Source organism: Eleutherodactylus coqui, chromosome 1 (assembly GCF_035609145.1).
Source record: "Eleutherodactylus coqui strain aEleCoq1 chromosome 1, aEleCoq1.hap1, whole genome shotgun sequence".
Classification (NCBI taxonomy): domain Eukaryota; kingdom Metazoa; phylum Chordata; class Amphibia; order Anura; family Eleutherodactylidae; genus Eleutherodactylus; species Eleutherodactylus coqui.
Genome location: NC_089837.1, coordinates 274,944,993 through 274,967,207, shown reverse-complemented (window position 1 = coordinate 274,967,207; position 22,215 = coordinate 274,944,993). Strand labels below are relative to the sequence as shown.

The 22,215-nt window shown below is 46.4% G+C and overlaps 1 protein-coding gene across 5 annotated transcripts in view; it reads right to left on the bottom strand.

The window, feature by feature from the left end:
• Positions 1 to 22,215, bottom strand: part of LEMD2 (LEM domain nuclear envelope protein 2) — a 178,665-nt gene that overhangs the window by 96,935 nt on the left and 59,515 nt on the right. For 4 of the 5 annotated variants that reach the window (XR_010793263.1, XR_010793261.1, XM_066609025.1 and 1 more), the window contains exon 3: positions 21,675 to 21,750. The exons of the other annotated variant lie outside the window; for it this stretch is intronic. Coding sequence is in view for 2 of the 4 variants with exons in the window: in XM_066609025.1 (XP_066465122.1) it covers positions 21,675 to 21,750 (76 nt within the window). In the remaining 2 variants the exon portion in view is untranslated. The remainder of the gene's footprint in view (positions 1 to 21,674; positions 21,751 to 22,215) is intronic. 5 annotated transcript variants of the gene reach the window in all.

Sequence of the window (22,215 nt, the reverse complement as noted above, 5' to 3'; positions counted from 1 at the left end):
CACAGCAACGGATAGGGCAGGCGAGGGGCTACATGTTGGCCTGCATCTCAAGTTCACAGGTCCCACTATTAAGCCACAATAGCGGCAAGAGTGGGCCCCCCCCCTCCCAAAAACTTTTACTTCTGAAAAGCCCTCATTAGCAATGCATACCTTAGCTAAGCACCACACTACCTCCAACAAAGCACAATCACTGCCTGCATGACACTCCACTGCCACTTCTCCTGGCTTACATGCTGCCCAACCGCCCCCCCCTCCCCCCCACAGCGCACACCAAAGTGTCTCTGCGCAGCCTTCAGCTGCCCTCATGCCACGCCACACTCATGTCTATTTATAAGTGCGTCTGCCATGAGGAGGAACCGCAGGCACACACTGCAGAGGGTTGGCACGGCTAGGCAGCGACCCTCTTTAAAAGGGGCGGGGCGATAGCCCACAATGCTGTACAGAAGCAATGAGAAATATAATCCTGTGCCACCGCCATCAGGAGCTGCACACGTGGGCATAGCAATGGGGAACCTATGTGCCACACACTATTCATTCTGTCAAGGTGTCTGCATGCCCCAGTCAGACCGCGGTTTTTAATTCATAGACACAGGCAGGTACAACTCCCTATTGTGAAGTCCCTGTGGACCGACAGCATGGGTGGCTCCCTGGAACCCACCGGCGGTACATAAAAATATCCCATTGCATTGCCCAACACAGCTGAGGTAGTAATGTCGTGCTTAATACAGGTGGGCTTCGGCCCACACTGCATGCCCCAGTCAGACTGGGGTTCTTTACAAGTGGACACATGTAGGTTAAACTCCGTGTGCACCTACAGCATGGGTGGCTCCTTGGAACCCACCGGCGTTACACAAAAATATCCCATTGCATTGCCCAACACAGCGGGCAATGTAACATCAGCTGTAATGCAGGTGGGCTAAAAATTCATTTGATTACACTGTAGGCGAGGGCCCACAAAAATTGCTGTATCAACAGTACTAATGTACATCCAAAAAATTGGCCATGGCCAACCAAGAGGGCAGGTGAAACCCATTAATCGCTTTGGTTAATGTGGCTTAAGTGGTAACTAGGCCTGGAGGCAGCCCAGTTTAACGAAACATTTGTTCAAGTTAAAGTTTCAACGCTTTTAAGAGCATTGAAACATATAAAAATTGTTTAGAAAAATTATATGAGTGAGCCTTGTGGCCCTAAGAAAAATTGCCCGTTCAGCGTGATTACGTGAGGTTTCAGGAGGAGGAGCAGGAGGAGGAGGAGGAATATTAGACACAGATTGATGAAGCAGAAATGTCCCCGTTTTGGATGGTGAGAGAGAACGTAGCTTCCATCCGCGGGTGCAGCCTACGTATTGCTTACGTATCGCTGCTGTACGCTGGTGGAGAAGAGAAGTCTGGGGAAATCCAGGCTTTGTTCATCTTGATGAGTGTAAGCCTGTCGGCACTGTCGGTTGACAGGTGGGTACGCTTATCCGTGATGATTCCCCCAGCCACACTAAACACACTCTCTGACAAGACGCTAGCCGCAGGACAAGCAAGCACCTCCAGGGCATACAGCGCGAGTTCAGGCCACGTGTCCAGCTTCGACACCCAGTAGTTGTAGGGGGCAGAGGAGTCACGGAGGACGGTCGTGCGATCGTCTACGTACTCCCTCACCATCCTTTTACAGTGCTCCCGCCGACTCAGCCTTGACTGGGGAGCGGTGACACAGTCTTGCTGGGGAGCCATAAAGCTGGCAAAGGCCTTGGAGAATGTTCCCCTGCCTGCGCTGTACATGCTGCCTGATCTCTGCGCCTCCCCTGCTACCTGGCCCTCGGAACTGCGCCTTCTGCCACTAGCGCTGTCGGATGGGAAGTTTACCATCAGTTTGTCCACCAGCGCCCTGTGGTATAGCATCATTCTCGAACCCCTTTCCTCTTCGGGAATGAGAGTGCAAAGGCTCTCCTTATACCGTGGATCGAGCAGTGTGTACACCCAGTAATCCGTAGTGGCCAGAATGCGTGTAACGCGAGGGTCACGAGAAAGGCATCCTAACATGAAGTCAGCCATGTGTGCCAGGGTACCTGTACGCAACACATGGCTGTCTTCACTAGGAAGATCACTTTCAGGATCCTCCTCCTCCTCAGGCCATACACGCTGAAAGGATGACAGCCCAGCAGCATGTGTACCCTCACCAGTGGGCCAAGCTGTCTCTTCCCCCTCCTCCTCATCCTCCTCATGCTCCTCCTCCTCCTCCTCAACGCGCTGAGATATAGACAGGCGGGTGCTCTGACTATCCAGCGACATACTGTCTTCCCCCGGCTCTGTTTCCGAGCGCAAAGCGTCTGCCTTTATGCTTTGCAGGGAACTTCTCAAGATGCATAGCAGAGGAATGGTGACGCTAATGATTGCAGCATCGCCGCTCACCACCTGGGTAGACTCCTCAAATTTTCCAAGGACCTGGCAGATGGCTGCCAACCAGGGCCACTCTTCTGTAAATAATTGAGGAGGCTGACTCCCACTGCGCCGCGCAAGTTGGAGTTGGTATTCCACTATAGCTCTACGCTGCTCATAGAGTCTGGCCAACATGTGGAGCGTAGAGTTCCACTGTGTGGGCACGTCGCACAGCAGTCGGTGCACTGGCAGATTAAACCTATGTTGCAGTGTCCGCAGGGTGGCAGCGTGCGTGTGGGATTTGCGGAAATGTGCGCAGAGCTGGCGCACCTTTCCGAGCAGGTATGACAAGTGGGGGTAGCTTTTCAGAAAGCGCTGAACCACCAAATTAAAGACATGGGCCAGGCATGGCACATGCGTGAGGCTGCCGAGCTGCAGAGCCGCCACCAGCTTATGGCCGTTGTCACACACGACCATGCCCGGTTGGAGGCTCAGCGGCGCAAGCCAGTGGTCGGTCTGCTCTGTCAGACCCTGCAGCAGTTCGTGGGCCGTGTGCCTCTTCTCTCCTAAGCTGAGTAGTTTCAGCACGGCCTGCTGATGCTTGCCCACCGCTGTGCTGCCACGCCGCGTGACACCGACTGCTGGCGACGTGCTGCTGACACATCTTGATTGCAAGACAGAGGTTGCGTTGGAGGAGGAGGAGGAGGAAGGTGCTTTAGTGGAGGAAGCATACACCGCCGCAGATACCACCACCGAGCTGGGGCCCGCAATTCTGGGGGTGGGTAGGACGTGAGCGGTCCCAGGCTCTGACTCTGTCCCAGCCTCCACTAAATTCACCCAATGTGCCGTCAGGGAGATATAGTGGCCCTGCCCGCCTGTGCTTGTCCACGTGTCCGTTGTTAAGTGGACCTTGGCAGTAACCGCGTTGGTGAGGGCGCGTACAATGTTGCGGGAGACGTGGTCGTGCAGGGCTGGGACGGCACATCGGGAAAAGTAGTGGCGACTGGGAACCGAGTAGCGCGGGGCAGCCGCCGCCATCATGCTTTTGAAAGCCTCCGTTTCCACAAGCCTATACGGCAGCATCTCTAGGCTGATCAATTTTGCAATGTGCACGTTTAACGCTTGAGCGTGCGGGTGCATGGCGTCGTACTTGCGCTTGCGCTCAAACTGTGGCACTAGCGACGTCTGGACGCTGCGCTGAGAGACATTGCTGGATGGGGCCGAGGACAGCGGAGGTGAGGGTGTGGGTGCAGGCCAGGAGACGGTAGTGCCTGTGTCCTCAGAGGGGGGTTGGATCTCAGTGGCAGGTTGGGGCACAGGGGGAGAGGCAGTGGTGCAAACCGGAGGCGGTGAACGGGCATCGTCCCACCTTGTGGGGTGCTTGGCCATCATATGCCTGCGCATGCTGTTGGTGGTGCCTCCCCAGCTGATCTTGGCGCGACAAAGGTTGCACACCACTGTTCGTCGGTCGTCAGGCGTCTCTGTGAAAAACTGCCACACCGTAGAGCACCTTGACCTGTGCAGGGTGGCATGGCGCGAGGGGGCGCGAGGGGGCGCTTTGGGAAACAGTTGGTGGATTATTCGGTCTGGCCCTGCCTCTACCCCTGGCCACCGCACTGGCTCGGCCTGTGCCCACACCCTCACTTGGCCCTCCGCGTCCTCGGCCGCGTCCACATCCTCTAGGCCTACCCCTACCCCTCAGCATGCTGTATTACCAGTGATTTGATTTCTCAGGCAGGAAAGAAATTGGCGCAAGGCTGCACTCAACCGTAGCTGGTTGCGTCTGATTTTTTTGCGTTCTCCACGCAGCACACACGTACCCAGAGCCCTTAGGACTGACACAGGCAGGGCAAATATACTTTCTTCCCTTTTGTTTAAAAGGATAGGCCCACTGCGTCTATTCACTGAATAATAAGTTTAATAACTGTGTTGCGGCCCTGCAAAACTGTCACAGAACTTTACTGTTGCAGAGTTACTAACTGTGGCAGAGCAGGTATTTCCCAGGCAGGAAAGAAATTGGCGCAAGGCTGCACTCAACCGTAGCTGGTTGCGTCTGATTTTTTTACGTTCTCCACGCAGCACACACGTACCCAGAGCCCTTAGGACTGACACAGGCAGGCCAAATAGAATTTTTTCCCTGCTTTTTACAAGGAACACCCACACTGCGTCTATTCAATGAATAATGTAGGTCTTCTGGCCCTGCCTACACAATTCTATCCCTGTAGTATTAATGCCGGGTGCAATGCTCTGCACAGCCGGTTTTGAGAAAAAAAAAAAAATATGCAACACTGCTAACAGCAGCCTGGACAGTACTGCACACGGATAGATGTGGCCCTAGAAAGGACCGTTGGGGTTCTTGAAGCCTACACTAACTCCTAACACTCTCCCTGCCTAACCCCCACTTCTGTCCCTATTGCAGGGCGCAATGCTCTGCAGATCCAATTTTGGAAAAAAAAAAAAAAATACTGTGCTAACACAGTACTGCACACTAGTAGATGTGGCCCTAAGAAGGGCCGTTGGGGTTCTTGAAGCCTACACTAACTCCTAACGCTCTCCCTACAGCAGCTCCAGCACGATAGTACTTTCCCTCAGCTAAGTCACAAGGCATGTGTGGCGAGCCGCGGGAGGGGCCAATTTTTATACTCGGGTGACATCAGATCTCCCCAGCCACTCACAGCAGGGGGGTGGTATAGGGCTTGAACGTCACAGGGGGAAGTTGTAATGCCTTCCCTGTCTTTCAATTGGCCAGAAAAGCGCGCTAACGTCTCAGAGAGGAAACTGAAAGTAACCGGAACACCGCGTGGTGCTCGTTACGAGTAACGAGCATCCCGAACACCCTAATATTCGCACGAATATCAAGCTCGGACGAGTACGTTCGCTCATCTCTATTTACCATGTATTACACATGATAGAGCCCTATTGTTTTCTTTGGGCGCGTAATTAACGCTGTACATACACTATTTAATTGAATATGTGTGGTGTATATATTATATACATATACACACACACACACACACGTCGTTAAGCAACAGAGCTAGAAATTAGAAAAAAAAAATAAGTCAGACTGCGCATAACAGCGTGCGTGAGATACTCCATCATGCGCAGTGCAAAAATCGCTGCCCCTATGTGATATGCCTGCTCACCGCTGTCTCACACAGGGCTAAAATGCTGCGTTCTACTCGCGTGCCATCCCCAAGTCTCTATCTCCATCATTGCTGCTTTTATCTGCTTTCCACATTAATCTTTTTATAGTTTTTTAGTGCTTCTTCACTGCCTTCTTGTTCTAGAAGTTTAAACACTTTCTTTTTACTGTTTATTGCCTCATTTACATCTTTATTGAGCCACACTGGTTTTCGCTTATTCCTAACCCTTTTATTTCTGCAAGTTATGAACCTCTCAGTATTTAAAAGGTTTTTAAACATTGCACATTTATTGTTCTTGCTCTTATTTTGAGGATATTATCCCAGTCACTATGGTTGAAGGCATCTCTGAGCTGGTCGAACTTTACCTTCCTAAAAGTTTACTATTTTTGTAGCTCTCCTTTAGAAAACTCTCCTGAAATATATGGGCACCTTAAAAGGTTTGTTCAATTATAAGCTATTGATATTGCTGGCAGTCGGCAGACCCTTGCCTAACAATCAGCAGTATAAAAAAAAAAAAAAAAAGCGAGTGTGAAAAATGCCAGTTGAAGTGAATAGGAACTTTGCTTGTAATGCAAACCCTGGCAACTTTAATAGGGACAGCAAGAAATGCCTCTATCCACAAAGAACAGAGCAGAGGAGAAAGAGGTACAGCAAGAAAGGACTATTGGGAAAGAAGAAAATGCTGTTATGAAAAATAAAAAAGGGAGAGCGGTGGCTGGGGGGGAAGGGGGAGGGGGGGGGGTGAGAAAATTCCCTATTGAGAGGAACAGAGGCCGCTGTATGCAGACCTGACACCTCACAAGAGGTGTGCTGTCTTCCAGGTACACAAATGAAAGTTGGGTCTGATAGGCTGTCAAGACTCTTTATTCCTACAGAACACCACCCATTCCTACTAGTATATGTAGGGACAAATGACACTGCAAAAAAGGACCTTGCAATTATCTGCAGAGACTTTGAAGACCTTGGAAAGAAGGTGAAGAAACTAGGAGCACAGTTGCTCTTCTCATCATCCTCCCAGTGGATGGCCATGGAATAAGTAGATGGAACAGGATTCTAGAGATGAACTGGCTAGGTCAATGGCGCTGTCAGCATTTGGATTTCTAGACCAAGGAGTAAATTACCTATACGATGGACTGCTTGCTAGAGACGGGTTGTACCTTACAAAAAACATGTAAACGTATATTTGGAGGGCGCCTTGCTTTACTCATTATTAAACTGGAACAATATGGGAAGGGAAGTGAAAGGACAGGTAAAAATAAACAACTAGTACATACATTTAAGAACCTTGCTATTGGAAGCGGAAAGAAAGAACAAAGACAATAAATTTAGAAGGAAAAGTAGAGGAGCAGGAGACACCGATCACAAACTAAAATGTTTCTACACAAATGCCCAGAGTGTGGGAAACAAACAAGGAGAACTGAAGCTCCTAACACAAGAAGAGAAATATGATGTCATAGGCATCACGAAATCTTTATGGAATGATACACACGATTCGAATGCAAGGCTTGAAGGATACAATTTCTTTATAAAAAATAGACCTAAAGCTTCAAAACATGGTAGTTCTGTAGAAAATGTTTGGGTAAGAATACAAGGTGAGAAAAGAAATGATACCATTGTAGGCATTTACTGTAGGCTGCCTGGACAAGCAGAAGATATGGATGACCTCTTTCTACATCAGATGGCCAAGCTCTTAAAAGCAGGACATGTGATCATGGGAGATTTTACCTATCCAGACATTTGTTGGAAATCTCTCTCAGGTAAAAGTAATGGATCCAAAAAATTCTTATCCACTCTTGCTGACAACTTTAGCTTTCAAAAAGGTAGAAGAGAAAACAAGGGGATCTGCCATCTTGGACCTAATTCTCATAAACAGGGAGGGAAAGGTTGAGAAAAGGTTAAGAGTGGCTGGGACTTTAGGAGGCAGTAATCATGCGATCCTTGAATTTTGGATAAAAAGAGGAGGAAGACCTAAGAAGACTCCTATCTCAAGGCTGGATTTCATAAAGGCAGATTTTAATGAACTCCAAAAGAGGATAGGAAGAATCCAACGGCTGGATGTTCTTAAAGGGGTTGTCCCGCGGCAGAAAGTGGGTCTATACACTTCTGTATGGCCATATTAATGCACTTTGTAATATACATTGTGCATTAATTATGAGCCATACAGAAGTTATAAAAAGTTTTATACTTACCTGCTCCGTTGCTGGCGTCCTCGTCTCCATGGTTGCCGTCTAATTTTCGCCGTCTAAAATGGCCTAATGGCCAAATTAGACGCGCTTGCGCAGTCCAGGTCTTCTCCTGTTCTCTATGGGGCTCCGTGTAGCTCTGCCCCGTCACGTGCCGATCCCAGCCAATCAGGAGGCTGGAATCGGCAATGGACCGCACAGAAGAGCTGCGGTCCACGGAGGAAGAGGATCCCGGCGGCCATCTTCACCGGTAAGTATAGAAGTCACCGGAGCGCGGGGATTAAGGTAAGCGCTCCGGTAAGCTTTCTTTAGGTCCCTGCATCGGGGTTGTCTCGCGCCGAAAGGGGGGGGGGGGGGGGTTGAAAAAAAAAACCCGTTTCGGCGCGGGACAACCCCTTTAAGGACAAAAATGTCCAAGATGGTTGTGAAATGAGATTCTCAAAAGCACAAATCGTTAACAATCTCTAAAACAAGGAAGAATGGGAAGAATTTAAAGAGACCAGGATGGACGAACACAGAACTTGCACACATGTTAAAAAGGAAGAAAAATGTTTATCAAATGGAAAGAGGAGAAATATCCAAGTCTGCAGAAACTGTAGGGCAAGTATTAGAAAAGCTAAAGCCAATAATGAATTGAGGCTTGCAACAGAGGCAAAAAGAACTAAAAAAGGATTTGGGGGTTATGTCAAAATCAAAAGAAAAGTCAAAGATGCTATTGGATGCTTACAGGATAATGGTAAATTGGTTAAGAATGATATTGAGAAGGCCGATCTTCTAAATTCTGATTTTGTATCAGTTTTCTGTCAAAAAGTAGATAGAACATCAACTGATCTTCCCTGTGCTATTGGGGGGAATAAAAGAATGCAGGCTATCTATAAGCAGAGAGATGGTGAGGGAAAATATAGCTAACTTAAATGAATTCAAGTCTCAAGGTCCAGATGAATTACATCCTAGGATACTAAAGGAAGCAGCAGAGGTAATTACAGAGACACTTGCCATAATGTTTGGAAATTCCTGGAGAACAGGAGAAGTCCCAGAAGATAGGGAGAACGTTTGCCCTTTACCAATTTTCAGAAAAGGCAAGACGTTGGATCCAGGAAACTACATGCCAGTGACCCTGACTTCTATGTATGCAAGTTCTTGGATAAAAATGGAGTAATTAACCAAAGCCAGCACGGGTTTGTAACAAACAAGTCATGCCAGACTAATCTAATTTCCTTCGATGACCGAATCACCGACTGGGTTGATCAGGGAAATGCGGTGGATATACTATATATTGACTTTAGTAAAGAATTTTTTTTTTTATATAATTTTTTTTTTTTTTAAATCAATGTTTATTTGTGTTTTTACAAAATATGCTTACAGAACACCGGGCTAGACAGCCTTACAGAATATGCACTAACAAGTTATAGGAACATTTCAGGCCGACTCTAAACCATTAATTTAAAGTAATCCAATGCGGTGCTCTAGAGCCTTGGAGGCATTCTCAACTAGAATGAGAGAAGCTGCATATATTGACCTCCACTGCCTGTTAACATATTGAAGAGCTAACAAATACAAAAAAGAACAGGGGGAAGGTAAGGGGGGAGGGTGGAAAGAGCGGGGAGGTTAGATGGGGGGGAAGAAAGGGGGTGGGGATAAAGAGCCCAATCCACACTGAGAAGTGGCAAATCGGAGAGTTCTCGTGGAAGTCAGTCAGCGGGGAAGAGCGAGGGCATGTAAGCGAGGACAGTGGACGGCGTCATATTGAATCAATAACTCCGAGAGTACCAGCGGGTCATAACAGTTACGACCGGAGGTCTTGAGTAAAAAATGGAGGATATCCTTATTGTAATTTTAGCTTTACGTTTCCTCAGCTCTGCCCTGATACACCCAGCCTCAGGTCAAACCCCGGGTTTCCACATCACTGCTCTCCAGGGGGACCATGTATCTATAAATTTTTCATGTGTACCCTTGGTCCAGCTCGATAGCTCCTCTAAGTTAGCAAGGAGGTTCACTCTGTCTCTCCATAGGTCAATTGAAGGGGGATTTTTCTGCTTCCACAACATGGGAATTAGAGCCTTAGCTGTATCAGCAACCAATTTGTGCTTAAGGGGATGAAAGGCCGGGGGTCGGCCTCCACAGGAGAACCACCTCAGGGGAGAGCGCTAAACCCGGCAAGAGCCGTTTTAAAATCCCCTCTAACTCCCTCCAAAAGGGAGTGATGCGGGGGCACTCCCACCAAATGTGTAGGTATGAGCCAGTATCCAACTCACATCTCCAGCAACGACCCTGAGCAAGACGTTTGTGGTCTGTTAGCCATTGTGGGGTTCTACACCACCTTGCCAGGAGTTTATAATGCGATTCCTGAGAGGTGACGCATGGGGAGAGTCCGAAAGCTGTCTTCAGAATGAGTTTAGTCTCGCTAGGAGATAGGGATATCTCAAGCTCCCTCTCCCACGAGACAAGGAAGGCAGGTTTCGTCTCCCTCGGGGGAGCAATAAAATGTTTGCGAATGTAGGACACTTTTCTGGAAGCTGGAGTAGATCCCTTCAGAACCGTCTCGAATGGAGTTGGTGGTCTGATAGCTTAATGCCTTTTCAAGAATCCATTTATGATTTTTAACAGGTGAATGGATATGAGGAACGGAAGACAGCGGTTAGGGAGGACATCTTCCAAGGTAGATAACGGAGCCTGATGCGCTATGGAAATCACGTCCTGAAAGTTTTTGTCCTCTAGGGTCTTCCAAATTTTAACTGAGCAGGGATCTAACAGAACGGCCATATATCTATAAAGTGTAGATAGCGCAGTATATGGGGAGGGGCTAGGAGCTAGAGTCCTCCCCAGAGCAGACCAGGTCCCAAGAGTCCCCCTCAAGAGCGGGTTTCCTTTCCTCTTCTCACTGCTTCTTCCCTCCAGGAAGCAGAGGTCTGCATCAAAGGTCGAGCCGTAGGCCCCTCTGGCAAGAAGCTGAATCATAGGGTCTCTACTGCGGTGGGCTAATTCCATCCAGTCGTTTAGATGGGTAGCCAAGTATAACTCTTGAGGGCATGGTAGGTCCACTCCCCCCTCCGAGCGCCTCCTGATCAGCATGCAATGGGCCAACCTAGGTCTCTTTCCCCTCCAGAGGTATCTGGAAAAGATTGTACGTAGTGTCTTGAAGAAACTAGAAGGGATAAAAATCGGTAGAAGCCCGATTTTCTAGAGGATAATGGGGATGACATGATTTTAATGTTTTTTCTCCCCAACCACGATATGAAGGGCTTATCATAGGATCTTAGCAACTTTTTGATTTTGGGTAGTAGCGGGAGAAAGTTTGTCGAGTATAGGTCCTCAGACTTTTTTGTGAGCTTTATGCCCAAGAAGTCGATTGTTGAATCCGACCAGGTGAAGGGGGATTTGTTTTTAATGGCCCTAAAGCGATTAGGGGGAATAGATATGTTTAAGGCAATTGATTTAGCTAGATTGATTTTAAAATTGGAGAGGGAACCGAAGTTCTCAAGCAACGAGACTAGGTGGGGGAGGCCCGTCCCCTGGGTTTGTAATAAGAAAAATGATGTCATCAGCGTAAGCAGTAGACGAGAGATTCTCCCCACCCACTCCAAGGCCTTGTATCAAAGGGTCTAACCTTACTTTCTGTAGGAAGGGTTCAAGGGCCAGAATGAATAATGTAGGGGAAAGGGGGCAGCCCTGCCTTGTACCGTTATTTATATTGAACGGAGGGGAGAGTTATTAATTTTGAGTCGAGCGTAAGGCGTCGCATATAGGGTGAATATTGCTGATATAAATTTAGAAGGGATGTTGTAGTGCGTTAGGACCTGCTCCATGTAGGTCCAGTTGACGCGGTCGAATGCTTTTTCGGCATCCGTGCCGATAAAAGCGAGCGGGATATTATGAGTTTGGGAGTAATTAGCTGCATGGAGCAGTCTAAGACAATTATCTCTGCCTTCTCTACCTTTAACAAATCCGGATTGTTCGGGATTGATCAATTTCGTAATATATTTTTCAAGTCGCTTGGTAAGGATTTTGGCCCAGAGCTTTACATCAAAATTAACAAGGGAGATAGGGCGGTAGCTCCCGCAGGATTCAGGATCTTTGTTTTCCTTATGTACTAAGGTGATATGCGCCTCCTGCGCCTGCTTAGGTAGAGAAGCACCGTTTAATAAGGAGTTAAATAGTTCAGTTAATTTAGGTACGATGGTGGATTTAAAAGTCTTGTAGTAAATAAGAGGCAGGCCGTCAGGACCAGGGCTTTTACCTGATGGGGAGGAGTTTATCAGTTCTTCGACTTCTTGGGCAGTAATAGGGGTCAGCAGATCTATCGAGTCCTCCTCGTTTATTTTAGAAAGGTTTGCGTTCTACAAGGAAGGAGTCAATCTGTGCCTTAAAGTCCAAGGTAGACTCTGGAGAGAGAGGGTCTCGTAGGTTATATAAATTGGAATAAAAGCTTTGAAATTCCCTAGCGATTTCGGGAGTGGTGGAGACCGTCTGACCCTCTGTTGTTTTGATGGATTTTATAAGGTTTCTCGTACGCGCTCTCTTTAGGAGTGCAGAGGTATATTTGCTTCCCCTGTTTCCCTGAGCATAGTTGACATGCCTGAGATACAGGTACTTTTTATTATATTTAGACTCAAGAATCCTTCTGCGGGATGCTAATTCCTCAGAGGAGGACTTACTAAGTGTTTGTTTCGAAGCGCGTTCGAGCTTGGAGATTTGAGCAAGTTTAATGTCAATTACTAGTTGCTGTTTTTTTTTTGCTCTTGTGCCTGCTGCGATCAAGAGCCCCCTCATGAAGGCCTTATGGGTCTCCCATATCAGCGGGATTGAAAGGTCGTCCGATTTGTTTAGCTGGAAAAATTCTTCCATCATATTATTTAGTCGCGTTCTCTCCTCCTCCTGGTCGAGAAGGGAGGGGTTGAGTCTCCACCGCCATTCTCGGGGAGAGGGGGTTGGCAAGTGAAGGTCCAGATAGACCGGAGCGTGGTCAGTAACCAATATAGAGTCAATCAAGGCTCTCTCTACCTGTTGGAGGAGGGAGGATGATACAAAGACGTAATCGAGGCGCTGAAAGGAGGAGTGGACCTGTGAGAGAAAAGTGTAATCCCTTAAGGTCGGGTTCAAGCATCTCCAGCTATCAACCAGATCCATCCCAGAAAAGGTACAAATAAGTTTAGCTAGTTTCCTATGGGATATATGCGATTTTCCTGTTGAGGAGTCTATTAACCTCTGTGAGCGCTGTACTGTGGGAGCTCCGATCTCAAGCGGCCATGTTGCTCCGCGGTCAGGCTCCGCCCCCCGACTTTAGTAAAGAATTTGACAAAGTAGCTCATACCAAACTTATTGAAAAAAATGACCAACTATGGGATTGACAAGGTAACTGTTAGGTGAATTCACAACTGGCCGAGTGATTGTACTCAAAGAGTGGTTGCACATCCAAGCGGAAGCATATATCATGTGGGGTACCACAAGGCTCTGTCCTATGCCCAGTGTTGTTCAACATTTTTATAACGGATCTGGAGAAGGGAATTGATGGGAAACTGATCAAATTGCGAACGTGACAAAGCTAGGAGGGATAGCTAAAGAGAGAGAGAAAAGAGAGAGAGAGAGAGAGAAAAGAGAGAGAGAGAGAGAAAAGAGAGAGAGAAAGAGAGAGAGAAAAGAGAGAGAGAGAGAGAGAGAAAAGAGAGAGAGAGAGAGAGAGAGAGAGAGAGAGAGAGAGAGAGAGAGAGAGAGAGAAAAGAGAGAGAGAGAGAGAGAAAAGAGAGAGAGAGAGAGAGAGAGAGAGAGAGAGAGAGAAAAGAGAGAGAGAGAAAAGAGAGAGAGAGAGAAAAGAGAGAGAAAAGAGAGAGAGAAAAGAGAGAGAGAGAGAGAGAGAGGGAGAAGAGAGAGAATTCAAAAAGATCTAGAAAAGCTTGAACAGTGCGTGGCAATTAACAGAAGAGTATTTAATAAGAAGAAATGCAAAGTCCTACATCTGGGAAAGAAAAATAAAGAAAGCTCATACAGAATAGGAAGAATTGAGCTAAGCAGCAGCACATGTGAAAAAGACTTGGGTATACTAATAGATCATAGACTAAAAAGGAGTCAACCATGTGATGCAGCAGCCAAATAGGCAAACACAATTCTGGGATGTATTAAAAGAAGCATAGAGTCTAGATCACGTGAGATAAATATCCCCTTCTACTCTTCATTAGTCAGACCTCATCTGCAATACTGTGCCAAGTATTGGGCACCCCACTTTAAAAAAGACAGAGGCAAGCTGCAACAAGTTCAGAGAATAGTTACCAAGATGGTGAGCAGTCTGCAAATTATGTCCTATGAGGAACGGTTAAAGGATCTGGGAATGCTTCTCAGTGCAGAGGGATCAGCCCTATTCTCATTTGCACAAGGAAAGACTAAAAGCAATGGGATGAAACTGAAAAGAAGACACAAATTAGATATTAGAAAAACTTCTTGACAGTGAGGGTGATCAATGAGTTGAACAGGTTACCACAGGAGGTGGCGAGTTCTCTTTCAATGGAAGTGTTCAAACAAAAGGCTGAACAAATATCTGTCTGGAATGATTTAGTGACTCTTACAGTGAGCAGGGGGTTGGATCAGATGACCCTGGAGGTCCCTTCCAACTCTACCATTGTATGATTCTATAAACAGAGATGTCTGCTTCCTACAGAAATCAGCTCAGTGCATGAGCACACCAGTGCGGAGAACAACTGATTAGTGGTGATCCCGGGTGACAGACCCCTAAGGATAGGCCATCAATAGTTTACAATTGAACAACCCCTTTAAGAAATAAGACAAGATAAGCAAGGCAAAGTACGTACAAAGTCACTTAAAGGGGTTGTCCCGCGGCGAAAGTGAAAAATTTTTTTTTTCACTTACCCCCGCATTCTGCCCTGTTAAAAAGAAAGCATGGGTTAGTTTTTAAAAAGCACATTGCGCGGGGGCGGAGCCTGGCCGGAGATGTAGAAAGTCGCACCTCAGTGTAGCTCCTGAAAGACCCGACAATCCCATCCTGAAAACGGGACCCAGAGACAGCGAAAAGCAGCCAAACAGCAGCGGAGGCACAGCAGCAAGCTCCGGAGGTGAAACGAGTGACAGCAGCAATAATGGTGCGAGGCAAGGAGCGGGGAAAAGCAGAAGAAGCCGGCGGCCGGCAGAGGCAAGATGGCGCCGGCGGGAGGGAGCCGAGAACGCTCATACCGCGGCTCAGTGTAAATAGTGCAGACACTGCACGCAAACTGGCAAGGTATGCCAGGGAAGAGGGAGGCAGTAAAGAAGTCCCCATAAGCCCCAAGCAACAAAAGGGAGACACAGGGGAGCAGGAGAGTTTGCAGAGAAGCACGGAGATGGTGGGGGCAGGAGGGGAGGAGGAAGTCACAGGCACAGCATACACAGAAAGTGAGAGAGACAAGGAGAGGGCAGACAAAGTAAATACACTAACGGAGCCTGTTAAACACAGCAAAGATAAAGCCAAACAAAGCAGTCCACATGCTGTACAAGACTCTGCTGGAAACAGGCAAGAAGCCATAAATCATGCCCACAACACCAACCACAATAATAATGATGCAAACAGTGCCAACACAGAAAAACATCACGCAAGAGACAGCATGAACAGTACAAGCAGCCCAGACATCTGCATGCACAGCGCAAAATATGCAAACACGTCAGACAGCCCTACACGAGACACCTATCAAAGTACAGAAGATGCTGCCAAAAAAGACCAAAGACAGGAGGGCGATAGATGTGCCAGTGAACCTACGCTGAAAGAAATCTTCAGCGAAATTACTAAAGGCAATGCGTCACTGAACAACCTTAACATGCAGATGGGGGCGATGCAAAGTAATGTAAACCTGCTACGGCAAGATATGAGGAAAATATCAGAGCGTCTGACAGAAACTGAACAACGTATAAGCGACGTAGAAGACGCAATACAGCCGATGCAACGAGACGTGGGAAAAAACCTGCACGGCATACAATACCTACAGAACAAGGTAGATGACTTAGAAAATAGGTCAAGAAGGAACAACGTGAGAATTGTGGGCCTCCCAGAAAAGACGGAAGGAAGAAACGCAGCAGAATTCTTCGAAACATGGCTGCCCGAATTGTTCGGAAGAAACACCCTAACTGCGATGTTTGCAGTCGAAAGAGCCCACCGCGTGCCGACACGACCCCTCCCCCCGGGGGCTCCCGCCAGACCGATACTCATAAAAGTGCTGCACTATAGAGACCGTGACACCATACTCCAAAAGGCCCGCGAAAAGGGTGAAGTTCAATACAACGGCGCGAAAATCTCCTTTTATCCAGACTTCTCTACGGAAATACAAAAGAAGCGAGCAACATTTATAGAAATAAAAAGACGGCTGCGAAACCTACAAGTGCCCTATGGGATGTTGTACCCGGCTAAACTGAGAGTGGCGGCGCTGGGTACGACACAATTCTTCGAAAACCCAAAAGACGCAGGTCACTGGATAGATCAAAATGAAGAACAGATCCGGAGGGGAAGATCGCCGCGCAAGTCACCATGAAGAGGCTGCACCCAAAGTAATGTTCACACAAAGGGAACCGAAAATTTTTTGAAAGGAGCTCCTGGGACGACAGGATGCATCGCGTAGAAGAATGGAGGACTGGTACCCCGATCCGATGAGACAACGGATCAGTGAGTTATGTGTTGGGGATGTTTGTTGTTTGGTCTCTCTCTCGCATAGTTGGGAAATACTAGATAGTATACAGTTAAAAGGGATAAGGTTAAACGATAGAAAAATGGTTCAGGGAGGGATAAGGGGAAGAAATGTTAATGTAATTGTACGGTTGAATAGTATACTGCAAATAACGAAAATCTGCATTGCAAAGGTGAATAAATGTATGTATTGGCGGATGTGGGGGGCCAAACCAAAATGTTGCTGGAGAGGCCCATTGCGGAGAACAAATAGTAGTACACATACACATATACGGGGAGACATGGGGGAGACACAAATATTGAGACGGGGGTCCTCCCAGTGCGACTCACTCACAAAAACAAAAAGGGGTGGTAACACACAGAAAATAATCCTGCGAAAAACAAAAAACCCAAAAAATGAGTAGTAAGATCAGGGTCGTATCGTGGAACGTGAGAGGTATGAGCGACCAGACAAAACGATCAGCAATACTGAAAGTCATTAAGGAACAAGGCCCGGCTATTATATGTATGCAGGAGACGCACCTATCAAAAGAAAATACGGACACACTCAAAATAGGAGGGATGGGACAGAGCTTCCACTCCACACACACCAGGTACTCCAGGGGGGTTAGCATAGTGGTTCACAGAAATATACCGTTTAAATGCCTATCACGAAAAATCGATCCGGAAGGCCGCTTCATATGCCTACACTGCAGAATATACAATTATACATGCATTATAGCTTCAGTATATATCCCGCCACCATACAATAACACGACAATGCGGCAAGTTATAGGATTCATAGCAGACAAACCGGACATCCCAGTCCTTATCATAGGTGACTTTAATTCGGTCATTAACCCTACACAGGACAGACTAAGGGCAGGAAGCGTAAACGAAGAAAGGAACCTAACACCATTAGGTAAACTAATAAAAGAAATATCATTAATAGATATATGGAGAACACGGCACCCCACACATAAACAATATTCCTGCTACTCATCCACACACCAATGTTTATCTAGAATAGACCTAGCGGTAGGGAATATCCAGATATATAGAGATATAACCCGGATAGAATATCTGCCAAGAATGGTATCTGATCATTCCATACTACGCCTGGACATACAACATAGCAACACCGATAGTCACCCCCAAAAGAGATGGAATCTGAACTCGCACTGGCTAAATATATTAAACAAGGAAATAGTGAAAACGACACTAGAGGAATATTTTACACTAAATAAGGGTACCACAAGTATGACGGTCTGCTGGGAGGCCATGAAGGCATATATGAGGGGGGTATACATACAACAAATCACGCAGGTGAAAAAGGGGCATAGAGATAGAGGACAAAAAATACGTGACAAACTAAAAGAATCGGAAGAAAACTATATAAAAGAGAAAACAATAACAGCACTCAACCTATGGAAACAAGCTCAAGAGGCCCTTAATAATTACGTACTAGACACGGCGGCAATTAAAAACGGGTTCCGAAAACAGACATATTACGAGGAGGGAGAAAAAACGGGACATATGCTGGCAGTTATTGCCCGAGCACAAACCAGCCCCACGTATATCATTGAATTAAAAGACACACAAGGCGAGATTGTCAGGGATACAACAGCCATAAGAGAGACTGCACGTGAATTCTACTCCTCTTTGTACTCCTCGAAACTGGAAAAAACGGGGGAACAAATCGAGGAATACTTAGCGGACATAGGAACACGTAAATTGTCGGAGGAACAGAGAGAGTTCCTTGATGCACCAATAGACTTGGAGGAGATGCAGGAGGCGGTAAAAGACATGCAAAATAACAAGGCCCCAGGGGAGGATGGTTTCCCAATAGAATTTTATAAACAACACGCAGACACCTTACTACCACAACTTCTAGAGACATGGGTGGGGGCGGAGAAGGAAGGGGAACTGCCACAAACAATGCGAAAAGCAAAAATAATAATTCTGCTAAAACCAGAAAAAGACCCCCTGTCGATGGATTCGTATAGACCAATATCGCTGTTAAACGCGGACGTCAAAATTATAGCAAAAGTTCTGGCAAAGCGGCTAACACAAGTGACATCCACCCTGGTGCACCCAGACCAGAGTGGATTTATACCAGCAAGATCAACGGCAACGAATATCCGTAGGGTATTTCTAAACCTACAAATACCCGTAGATAACACCGGAGATAGAACCATATGCTCATTAGACGCGGCCAAGGCGTTCGATAGCGTCGAGTGGCAATACTTGTGGAAGGTATTAGAAAAAATGGGCTGTGGCCCAATATTTGTGCAACGGGTAAAACTTCTATATGCTGGAGCGGAGGCGGATGTGACCATTAACGGGGGGTCATCAGAAGCCTTCCCACTACATAGAGGGACAAGGCAAGGGTGCCCACTATCGCCACTGCTGTTTGCGCTTGCAATAGAGCCCCTGGCATGCAAAATTCGAGCACATCAGGAAATAGTGGGATTCAGAAGAGGAAATATAGAGGAAAAAAAAAATCGCTCTATACGCGGATGACATGTTATTATTCTTAGGGGATGGGGAAAAATCCTTGGAAACCGCGATGCTAGCAATAAAAGAATTCGGAGCCTTCTCAGGACTCGCCATCAATTGGACGAAATCCGAAATACTACCGGTAGATACCCCAGGTATGCAAATTGCTAATAGAGAACTAACCCTGAAATGCACCCCAATAATTAAATACCTGGGAGTTAAAATTACGAAAAACGTCAGCGAATACGGGAAAATAAACCTAGAACGACTTATGGAAAAATGGAAACAAAAACTTCACATATGGCGGAAACTACCCATGTCAATCATAGGAAGAGTGAATCTAATAAAAATGATATGGATGCCCCAACTGCTATATCTAATACACAATTCCCCACACTGGATAACACAAAAATTCTTCCACAAGGTCAAGGGATTATTTAGAGAGCTCATATGGGGAGGGAAGACACCCAGGATAAAATTGGAACTATTATACAACTCAAAAGAAAAGGGAGGACTAGCTTTGCCCAACCCGTTCTCGTATTTTGTGGCCTCACAGCTGCAGCATCTCAGGGGATGGGAGACAGAAGAGACACAAGATGCTAGTTTTAGAATTCTTAAAAATTTTTTCAGGGGGTCACACCTGCTCGAAACCCTGGAACGTGGAGCGTTTAAAAAAAACGGTCAAAGCGCCCCCACACTAACAATGACACATAAAATATGGTGGAAGACCAGAAATATGTTCAATATAAAAAGCTGCACCCAGCATACCCCCATATGGAATAACCCACACCTGCCAGAAATCAACAAGCTAAGAGGCTTCCAAGGGTGGAAAGACAGGGGAGTCAGGAGAATGGATCAGATACTGGAGGGGGGGGGGGGACTAAAAACCCTCGAGCAGATAAGACAGAATTACAGCATCCCCAATAGTGACTTTTACAAATATTTGCAGCTTAGACACGCTATACAAGCGGAAAAAAACTCGACAGAAATAGCAGTGACAACGAATATAGTAGCGGACATAATAGGAAAAGCCACCACCACAACAGGGAAAATATCTGTACTATATTCCCACATACAGGACACGGTTAATGCACGAAACCCGATACTAACAAAAGCAAAATGGGAAGCAGACATAGGACCCATTGAGGAGTCGCACTGGGAGGAAATACTGCAAATGACACCCCAGTTATCTCTGAGTGAGTCACACAGAGTCTCACAAATATTCCTAATACACAGAGTGTACCGCACCCCGGCCTTCTTACACAATATAGGAATGAGAACCTCCCCGATATGTGTAAGGTGCAAAACCCACACGGCGGACCTAATCCACATGCTATGGCGTTGTCCGAAATTGCATAGATATTGGGTGGGAATAAGAAATGCAATAAACGCAGCATTTGGCATACGTATGGACTTTACTCCATACGTGTGCATCCTGGGATACATACAAGACCTAGCGTTGGATGACCATGAAAAACTAGCGGTAGCTAGACTACTGTATATAGCCAGAAAAACAATAGCCCAACGTTGGTTGGATGAAGAACCACCCACGCTGGGAGAATTCAAAAACAAGGTCAACCAAATTTTACCGTGGGAAAGGAGCATATATACTAAGCGCAAGGTCAGCCAAAAATACCAGGACATTTGGCTGAGATGGATACACGCCCAGAGTAACAGTGCTGGACCAAATGCATAAGTGGAGTGGTGAGCCGTGTGGGGAAGCACCAGTAAACCGAGGATCTAATAGGACATAACAAAGCATGTAATTGATATATACAGAGTTTATTAGGAAACGTAGAATAACTTACAGACTCGCTACATAATAAAATAAAGCGGTAAGGATCAACGAGATAGAATGGGAAGGGAGGGATGGGAGAGAGAGAGACCAGACAAGGGGCAAAGGATATGGCGCCGCCCCGTGTATGTAACAAAAAATAACCCTGAACCAGTAAAAGAAAACAGCAAGAGGACAAGCAACAAAAAGACCAAAGAAGAAAACAAACAAGCAATACAAGAACTGTTACTATTGGCTACGATAAAGCACATTGTTTAATTAGAGACAGTTTACCCAAAGAACTGAACACTGAGAGAGAGATCTTAGGGGGGGAGGGAGAGGGGGAGGGGGGAGGGAAGGGGGGGAAACCAAAGTTATGTAAGAAATGTTTTAATAATATGTAAAAGGTGAAAAAAGTTTAATAAAAAACACTTTAATTAAAAAAAAAGCACATTGCGCTTACCTGCATCAGCGTCTGCAGCTTCTTCTTTTCTTCTTGTGAAGGTGGCGCCGCTGGTCTTCTCCCACGGTGGACCGCAGGTCTTCTCCCATGGTGCACCGTGGATTTTCTTCTCCTTCCTTGCGTTCCATTGCCGATTCCAGCCTCCTGATTGGCTGGAATCGGCACACGTGACGGGGCGGAGCTACGATGACGATGCGGTGACCAGCTCTCCGGCACGAGCGGCCCCATTCACCAGCCAGAAGACCGGACTGCGCAAGCGCGTCTAATCGGGCGATTAGACGCTGAAATTAGACGGCACCATGGCGACCGGAACGCTAGCAACGGAACAGGTAAGTGAATAACTTCTGTATGGCTCATATTTAATGCACGATGTATATTACAAAGTGCATTAATATGGCCATACAGAAGTGTATAACCCCCACTTGCTTTCTCGGGACAACCCCTTTAATGTTTTGTGTAAGTTTCTAAGTACATCATTTAGGGTTTGGCAGAGGGTGCACTGTGTAACACAATAGATTTAACAGCAGGCAACCTAGATCAGTAGCAGAAAATTTCTGTAAAGCTCTGTCACATAACAAGTACTTTTTAACAACTGAACAGTAAACACGTACCAGCCTCTAAGGACAAAAAATCATACAATTCTGATAAGATTTGGAGGTGTATTTCCTTTTGCTTGATCGTGCAAAACTGTAAAAATAAAAAATGAAGTTAAATAAATAAGAAAAACACAGATGGACAGAAAGAAAACTCATTAACAGTAGTTAGAAAATTTTTGCATTTGATTTGATCTGGTAATGACGAAAACAGGTGTGTACTGGATTGCAAAACATTTAGACTATTAGAAGATCAGAATAAAAGTTTTAAAGGGCTACTCAGTTTTTTTTTAATTTATTCATGATGTGTCTCCCCTAATATACTGTATATTGTCTGTTACCTTGGTTAGTTATTTCTTTGTCTGAAACTAAGCCTTCTTTTCCGCTCCATTTCGCCGTGGGTTTTGGAGCGGTTCGGACGTAGAGAGGAGTGAGGCCTCAACGGAGGGAAAAGAAAAAAGAATTGACAAGAATTTGCAAAATCTCGTCCACTTGGGTGGCTAATCCCGGGATCAGGAGCCGTGAGCAAATTTGCCACACAGAAATTCTGCACGGAATT